Here is a 9431-nt window from a genome sequence, read left to right on the forward strand (position 1 = left end):
GTTCTTTATCCTTAGGAAATGTATATACTTAGTGTTTGTCATACCTACAAGGTTTGCTATTGGGTACTGTCCCTTTAAAAGTAAGGGGCAATACCATGAACCTCAGTCCTATGATTAAGTGCCGAGTGTAGGCACATAACATGTAAGGATGTTCATCCTGCTAGCCTCTTTGTACCTTGTTTTTAAGGCATACCAATAAATATTTTGTTTTTTACTTTTTAACCGCATAGTGCAGCTGATTTCCTTTTTTTTCTTGCACTGTTTTCCTGCGGCGGAACCGGCCATAGTTTCAGCATGCACCCCCTGGGCTTTACACCTTTAATCCTCCCCTGGACTTCCGGTGGCGTTTCCAGTCAGCGTGGGACTTGAGCAGCTGCTGTCGTGGATGAGGCCTGTATATATCTCAAGCAAACACAATAGTCAGGGTGATGATGAAGGATAAATCGGGAGAGGTTAGTCTGTAAAATGGATAAATACCGTGATGGTGTCCTAAAAAATGGGAACTCATATTTTGGGATTCCTGCCCAACTGGCGCGGACCTGGTCCTCTATCAAAGATATATAGATGATATCCTCCTAATATGGAAAGGGTCCATAGAGGATCTAGAACACACTATACAAGTGATGAATAATAACACTCAAAATCTAAAATTCATTTACGAGTATAGTACCACAGATATTACCTTTTTAGACCTCAAAATTGAAATAAGAAACGGGCGACTAGAAACTTCCACATTCTTTAAAGAAGTGGATTGTAACAATTACATCCATAGGGACAGCTGTCATCACAAAAATTGGAAAGTAAACATACCTAAAGGGCAACTTCTTAGGCTTAAGAAGAATTGTTCAGATTCCAATAAGTGGGAGGAACAAGCCCTAGCTCTAAAAAACATAATTTATGCTTACCTGATAAATTTATTTCTCTTGTAGTGTATCCAGACCACGGATCATCCATTACTTGGTGGGATATTCTCCTTCCCATCAGGAAGTTGCAAGAGGATCACCCACAGCAGAGCTGCTATATAGCTCCTCCCCTCACTGCCATATCCAGTCATTCGACCGAAACAAGACGAGAAAGGAGAAACCATAGGGTGCAGTGGTGACTGTAGTTTAATTAAAATTTAGACCTGCCTTAAAAGGACAGGGCAGGCCGTGGACTGGATACACTACAAGAGAAATAAATTTATCAGGTAAGCATAAATTATGTTTTATCTTGTTAAGTGTATCCAGTCCACGGATCATCCATTACTTGTGGGATACCAATACCAAAGCTAAAGTACACGGATGATGGGAGGGACAAGGCAGGAACTTAAACGGAAGGAACCACTGCCTGTGGAACCTTTCTCCCAAAAACAGCCTCCGAAGAAGCAAAAGTGTAAAATTTGTAAAATTTTGAAAAGGTGTGAAGCGAAGACCAAGTCGCAGCCTTGCAAATCTGTTCAACAGAGGCCTCATTTTTAAAGGCCCAGGTAGAAGCCACAGCTCTAGTAGAATGAGCTGTAATCCTTTCAGGGGGCTGCTGTCCAGCAGTCTCATAGGCTAAGCGTATTATGCTCCGAAGCCAAAAGGAGAGAGGTTGCCGAAGCTTTTTGACCTCTCCTCTGTCCAGAGTAAACGACAAACAGGGCAGATGTTTGACGAAAATCTTTAGTAGCCTGTAAGTAAAACTTCAAGGCACGGACTACGTCCAGATTATGCAAAAGACGTTCCTTCTTTGAAGAAGGATTAGGACACAATGATGGAACAACAATCTCTTGATTGATATTCCTGTTAGAAACCACCTTAGGTAAAAACCCAGGTTTGGTACGCAGAACTACCTTGTCTGAATGAAAAATCAGATAAGGAGAATCACAATGTAAGGCAGATAACTCAGAGACTCTTCGAGCCGAGGAAATAGCCATCAAAAACAGAACTTTCCAAGATAAAAGTTTAATATCAATGGAATGAAGGGGTTCAAACGGAACTCCCTGAAGAACTTTAAGAACCAAGTTTAAGCTCCACGGGGGAGCAACAGTTTTAAACACAGGCTTAATCCTAACCAAAGCCTGACAAAATGCCTGGACGTCTGGAACTTCTGCCAGACACTTGTGCAAAAGAATAGACAGAGCAGAGATCTGTCCTTTTAAAGAACTAGCTGATAAGCCTTTGTCCAAACCCTCTTGGAGAAAGGACAATATCCTAGGAATCCTAACCTTACTCCATGAGTAACTCTTGGATTCACACCAATAAAGATATTTACGCCATACCATTAAGCCGATTACTTCCATGCACTGAGCCACTGACAGGCGTGGAATGGAATGAAGGACACGGCAAGCATTTAGAAGTTTTGATAACCTGGACTCCGTCAGGTAAATTTTCATCTCTACAGAATCTATAAGAGTCCCTTCAGAGAAGTCCTGGATCATGCAGGAAGAAGCTGGATGTCTGTGTCTGTAATTTTTGCTGTGCAAAAAAACGCCAAAATAGGCCCCTCCCACTCATATTACAACAGTGGGAAGCCTCAGGGAACTGTTTCTAGGCAAAATTCAAGCCAGCCATGTGGAAAAAACTAGAAACAGTGAAAAAATGCAGTTACACTAACGAAATTTTTACAGTGTATGTAATAAGTTAGCAGAGCATTGCACCCACTTGCAAATGGATGATTAACCCCTTAATACCAAAAACTGAATAACAAATGACAAAAACGTTTTTTAAACAGTCACAACAACTGCCACAGCTCTACTGTGGCTTTTTACCTCCCTCAATACGACTTTTGAAGCCTTTTGCCATTTGGAAAAAACTAGGCCCCAATACGTTTTATCACCAAACATATGTAAAAAACTATTAAACATGCCAGCAAACGTTTTAAAATACACTTTTTATAAGAGTATGTATCTCTATTAATAAGCCTGATACCAGTCGCTATCACTGCATTTAAGGCTTTACTTACATTACTTCGGTATCAGCAGCATTTTCTAGCAAATTCCATCCCTAGAAAAATATTTTAACTGCACATACCTTATTGCATGAAAACCTGCACACTATTCCCCCTCTGAAGTTACCTCACTCCTCAGAATATGTGAGAACAGCAAAGGATCTTAGTTACTTCTGCTAAGATCATAGAAAACGCAGGCAGATTCTTCTTCTAAATACTGCCTGAGATAAACAGTACGACCTCCATCTTAGTTGAGAGTTGCAAGAGAATGACTGGATATGGCAGTGAGGGGAGGAGCTATATAGCAGCTCTGCTGTGGGTGATCCTCTTGCAACTTCCTGTTGGGAAGGAGAATATCCCACAAGTAATGGATGATCCGTGGACTGGATACACTTAACAAGAGAAAATAGATTCCTAGAAAGAGGATATGAGGAGGACAGACTTGATATTGACATTGAAGAAGTAAGAAACAGAGATCGAAAAGATTTTCTAAAGTACAAGTGTAAGACCAGTAAGAATGTATATGAGGGAGACACACTTGTTGTCCCATTCATAACGGAATACAGTGAAAACAGATGTATTATAGAAAAAATCATCGAGAAGTACTGGGCACTGCTTAAAAATGATGAGATCATAGGTGAAAAACTAACATCAAAACCTAGATTTATATACCGTAAGACAGATAATTTGAGAAACATACTGTGCCCAAGCATCCTTCGGAAAAAGACCTCAAGGGTCCCAGATATTTTTAGAAGGGATTTAAGTGGCTTCTTCCCATGTCCCAATTGTAAGACTTGTGAAAGGGGGATCAAAACCAAAAGCTTTATTTCCCATAACTCTAAAACTAAATATGAGATTAAAGATTTAATAAGGTGTAGCAGCAAAGGAGTAGTGTATCTAATACAATGCAGCTGTGGCCTACAGTATGTAGGACAGACATCCAGATTTCTCAAAGATAGGATCCACGAACATCTACTTCAGATTAAACACAAGAACATTGAAACCCCACTATACAGACATTTTACCAAGCACCACCAGGGAAACCAAAAATATTTTAGCTATGTGGGTATCCAGTTGGTGACACCAAACTGGAGGGGAGGAGACTATGACAAAAAACTGTTAACTGTGGAATCCAAATGGATCTATCCCACCTATTGAATCTTAAATAATATGGAGGATCTATTCCACCTACTGAATGTTAAATAATATGCTTGGACAGGAGGATCCAACAATTAGGAGAATTTATTCCATCTATTGAAATTATAGGCTCCAGTGCCCATATATACACAGTCTGGTATCAGCATGTATTTACATACTAGCTGTATACAGTCAGCTGTAAGACTGGTAGCACGACACATAGTAGCCTATATGCCCACCAATTAGAGTTAAAGAAATTGATGATGGCTTATTTTACAAACTCCCTACTGCTTGTACAACAATAACAAGCGTGATTCTAAGTGAAATGTGATATAGGAAAAATATTTAAGTGACGTAAATAAAGGACCAGTTTACGCTGGGTGAACATTTAGGTGACTTGGAATGTTAGGCTAGAAATATGTCATTTGACACATTTGCTGGTACAAGGGAATAATATTAATCCGTAAAAACAAACAACTTCTCGGATTTTAATGTTGGTATTCTATTCTATTCAAGTATGTTATGAATTAATTTCACAATTTGTATTATAGATATTAAGACTTTCTTAAATGAACATTGAGTAATTATTCCGTTCATTTAGACCTTTAGGGTGTCTGACGTGCAGTCATAGGAGGCAGGTGAGGCAACGTGTGTAATGACACTTTTTTGTAATAATCTTAAAAAAATAATATTTTTTAAGTTTAAAAAAAAAAAAAAAAAATTCTGTTAACCCTTGAACTGACCCCCTGAACCCCCCTGCCCGCCCGTCTCCGCCAACATGCCTGGCAATTATTAATCTAAACCACAGTAATAAATATAATTATTTTACACATCCATATTGCGCAAGGAAGGAGAGGCTGTGAGCCGTTCAGCTCCACTCCTTTTGCGCAATATGGATGTCCATGAGGAGTTTGAGGAACTTTTTCATATGGGCCGTGCAGAGACTACCACCCAGTGGATAAGTCTTAGTTTGCGGCCCATATCGCTCCCTATAGAGGCTGCTCTCTAAGCAGCCTCGGAGCCCAGCCAATCAGCACTCAGCACTCTTTTTTGTCAGTGATGTCATCAAGGGCGTCGGTCAGGAACAGAGAGGCGCGCAGTGAGACGAGTCCTCACGTGTCATGTCATTTTGTAATCGTCTCTGTCAGACTGTCTGTGTCAGTGAGCTCTGAGCCCTTCAGCCGGGTCAACCCGGGCTCCGTAAACCGCCGTTTGAGTCTGTGGACTAGGACCTTCCTTGGTTACCGGAAGACTGTCCGGAAGTACAGCAGCAGCTGATCAGCTTGTTGGTTAGGTAGGTGCCGGTGACCGTCAGTCAGGGACAGGTTCAGCCTGGGTGGGTCGCTCAGTCAGCACTACTCAGCAGGTGGCAGTGGACTGGTAGTGGTACTAATTTTAAATGAAGAGATCACATTCTGTTGGGTATTATTTAATATTATTATATTTATAATAAATAAATTGCTTGATCAAATATGTTAGAATTTTTACTAATTCACGTGGTGACACGTTTTTTTAACTTTTACCTATGTTGTACCCTATAATGTTCTCATTTTCTGAATTTCTGCTGCCTTAAATCCCATCTGTCCTAGTGGAAATTGGAATGACTCATTCCACTTGGAGAGATGGGGTCTAAGGCAGCAGAAAGTGAGAAAATTATAGGGCACAACATAAGATAAAGTTAAAAATGGTTTACTTGATTTATCCCAAAAACTGCTTCAGCAAAATCTGATGTGAGATGTGTCCCATGCTTACTTACTAAACTAACATAGAAACATAGATATTGACGGCAGATAAGAGCCATAGGCCCAGCAAGTCTGCCCGACCTTACCTAACAGTATAAACTTATCTAGTTCGTAGGATAGCCCTATGCTTGTCCCAGGCATTAGTTATTATGTAGGATAGCCTTATGCTTGCCCCAGGCATTAGTTATTAGGTAGGATAGCCTTATGCTTGTCCCAGGCATTAGTTATTATGTAGGATAGCCTTATGCTTGTCCCAGGCATTAGTTATTATGTAGGATAGCCTTATGCTTGTCCCAGGCATTAGTTATTATGTAGGATAGCCTTATGCTTGTCCCAGGCATTAGTTATTAGGTAGGATAGCCTTATGCTTGTCCCATGCATTTTTAAAGTCCCCTAACTTACTGTTTCAGCAGTAGTTACTGTATTTGGTAACTGGTGTCATTTTTTTCACGTGGTGAGTGTGACGTCTTTTAACTTTGACCTATGTTGAGCCCTATAATTTTCTGAACTACTGCTGCCATTCCCATCTGTCCTAGTGGAAATTGAATACCACTATTATTGGAGCATATAATATACTGTAGTTACTATGTAAAATCTACTATTGCTAGATAGTTTTCACAGCAACTTTACTATAGTGATGACTTTTTTCTGTTGTTTTTTTTTTTGAAATGTACAAAGTAGATTGAGTTTCCAATTACTTGATAAACCAGCTGTAGAGTGTTAACAGTATATGAAACTTTTTAGGTTTATTTTGGCACATACAATAGTGGGTTTTGCCAATTGAAACCACAACCCATTTTAATGGGCTGACTTTGCAAGGAGAGCATAAGTAGAGTGTGGGAGAGAGCGTTTGAGAGAGACTGTGAGAGAGTGAGTGTGTGAGAGATAGCGAGAGTGTGTGAGATAATGTGTGAGAGAGAGAGAGAAAGTGTGTGAGAGAGAGATTGTAAGAGAGAGTGATAAAGAGTGAGAGTGAGAAAGAGTGAGAGTGTGAGTGAGAGAGTGTGAGTGTGTGTGAGAGAGATAGAGAGTGTGAGAGAGAGAGTGTGAGAGTGTGAGAGAAAGATAAAACGTGTGAGAGAGTGTGAAAGTCAGAGTGAGTGAGAAAGTGTGCAAGAGAAAGAGAGAGTGTGTGTGTGTGAGAGAGAGAGATAGTGTGAGAGAAATAGAGAGAGAGAGTGTAAGAGAAAGAGTTAATGTGTGACTTCTTTATGGGGGAATAGGTTAACGAGCACACGATCTTTAAGTTCAGCTTTTTGCTTGCATCGGTTAGCGCGCAATAGAAAACTTTCTACTTTAAAGTGATGCTAATTTTTACAATTTATGATAATGTATTCTGTCAATATGTTCTCTGTGTTAGTCGCTAACCTTTTATGTTAATACATAATCTGTTTATAAATTTAAACACTTACTATCCTATACTGGCATTCTTATGCTCTGCCCCTTCTACTTCCTTGTATTTGCACCGCGATTTAAAGAGCAGTCCCACCCGCTCTCTAATTATGCATGACACGCTGCAAAAGCTGGGAACGCATGTGCAAAATATCCGCTTTTTTTACATTTAAACATGCCAAAATGCCATGATTCTTATTGGAGAACGAGACAACGTCAGAAAATGGGAAAAAAAAGGTCTTAGTGTAGGGCTGCCAGAGCGTGCAGTAGTAAAGTAGAATTTTGATCTAAATTACTAAATTAAGTTTTCAAATTGTGTGTTTCCATCAATAAAACTAATATTAATTTTTAGATTTACGTCTAATGGCATAAAACACTGGTTTTGAGTTTACCATTACTTTAAGTCGTAATACGAGCACTACCCAATGTGCACAAAAAGCTTAATCCTAGTGCAGTTAACCCGCAAGCGAAAGCGCTAAATAGTGCTCCACTCATAATCTAGTCCTAAACGAATAAAAAGCCAGCCTTATGTATTGTTATTTTGTACCAGCCACGACCTCAGGAGACTCATAATTTTACTTTATACCACACATTGTAGCTCTTCTTTAGGAGTATACACTGATGAAGCTGGTATTTAACATGTATTATTATTTCCTAATCTGTCTCACTTCTCCCCTCAGGAAAGCGTGTGTGCCTCGGGGAGAACTTAGCTCGCATGGAACTCTTTCTGTTCTTCTGCTCCTTACTCCAACGATTCACATTCAGCGTTGCTCCTGGGAACAAGACACAGAGCGCAAAATCTCTGAGAGATAACAAGTTAATGCATATCGGAGTCTTGCAGATTTGCGCTGTTCCACGAAACGCCAGTTCTAATTGACATTATCCTGAAATGAAGATGAGATCAAAACTTAATAAAAACAATACAGCTCAAAACGTTTTTGTTAACCAATGTATTTAGAGGTAGAAAGTAAATACGTATTCTTATTTAGGTGCTGAACAAAAAATGGGCCTGTTCCTAAGCTTACATTCCTACTTTTCAAATAAAGATAGCCAAGAGTTTTTTTTTTCCCCCTCTCCCTCTTCCTCTCTTTACCCCTCTTTCAGCTTATTTCCTCACCTTCTTCTAACCACACAACTCTTTTCTGAAAAATAAGTTAATCACAATAATAACACCAATGGACTCTCAGGTACCAAGGATCTTTCTCATCATTGTATTGCACTTTTATTTGAAAAATGACTGTTAAAATGTCAAGCTCTTTTGAAGAAACGCTGGCAATGAACAGCTTTGGACTTTGATGAAAATATGTCTAACCAATATAATATATATTGCCAGATGTAACTTCTTTATTTGTTAATGATAATTACTTACATTTGATCAATAAAGCTTGTTTTGGAAAAAAAAGATAACCAAGAGAACGAAGACAAATTGATAATAGGAGTAAATTAGAAACTTGCTTTAAATTGCTGCTTTATCTGAATCATTACAGAAAAAGAATTGCATTTCATATCGCTTTAAGCATTTAAGACTTAGCACAATGATTAGTGACTAGAGAGAGTTGACTGTGCAACGGGATCGAGTGTAAAACAATATTATGCTTTGAGGCAAATTGTTCACTTTATCTCACTTTAAGGAAAAACTCTTTAAACATTTTACTCACTACTTCAACACACACAGAGCACACAAACTCCCTGAAGGTCATTGTCTCTCTACATGTGTTCAGCTAGCTCACAGTAGTGCATTGCACTATTTTATCCCTTTTCAGGAGTTAAACACATAGGTATCAATTACAATCTTTTCAATTGTGTTTATCAGCTGTTTTACGGCTCCTGGTGCACCTTTTTCATCATCACAAAGCAAACACTAACACCATTTCCGTATTTATAAAATATTGTATGAGATAGATACCAGGTGACATTTCCACCTCATATCCAATAGCCGTGATTGACATATGACACTCAACAAGCTCGAAAGCATTTTGTTTTGGAGTGCATATGGCTTCCATGGCTATTGGATATGAGGTGGAAACATCAGCTCTTGAAAAAAAAAATGGCATTTGCGGTGTGCGGCCAGAGAAGGCTAATGTAAGGAAATTATTAAAGGAACAGTAAATACAGTAGACAAATGCATGGTAACAAGACAATTAAATAGCAATTAGTCTGAACTTCATAGGAGTAGTAGTGATGTTGCGAACCTAAAAATTTCGGTTCGCAAACGACGGACTCGAACTTCCGCAACTGTTCGCGAAC

At 39.2% G+C, this 9431-nt stretch overlaps 1 protein-coding gene across 1 annotated transcript in view; it reads left to right on the forward strand.

The window, feature by feature from the left end:
* LOC128661754 (cytochrome P450 2C38-like) overlaps positions 1-8580 on the forward strand; it is a 132195-nt gene extending 123615 nt beyond the window's left edge. The window contains exon 11 of the mRNA XM_053715974.1: positions 7865-8580. Within this exon, the coding sequence (XP_053571949.1) occupies positions 7865-8061 (197 nt within the window). The 3' untranslated portion in view covers positions 8062-8580. The remainder of the gene's footprint in view (positions 1-7864) is intronic.
* The last annotated feature ends 851 nt before the right edge of the window (positions 8581-9431 follow it).

Source organism: Bombina bombina, chromosome 5, assembly GCF_027579735.1.
Source record: "Bombina bombina isolate aBomBom1 chromosome 5, aBomBom1.pri, whole genome shotgun sequence".
Classification (NCBI taxonomy): Eukaryota; Metazoa; Chordata; class Amphibia; order Anura; family Bombinatoridae; genus Bombina; species Bombina bombina.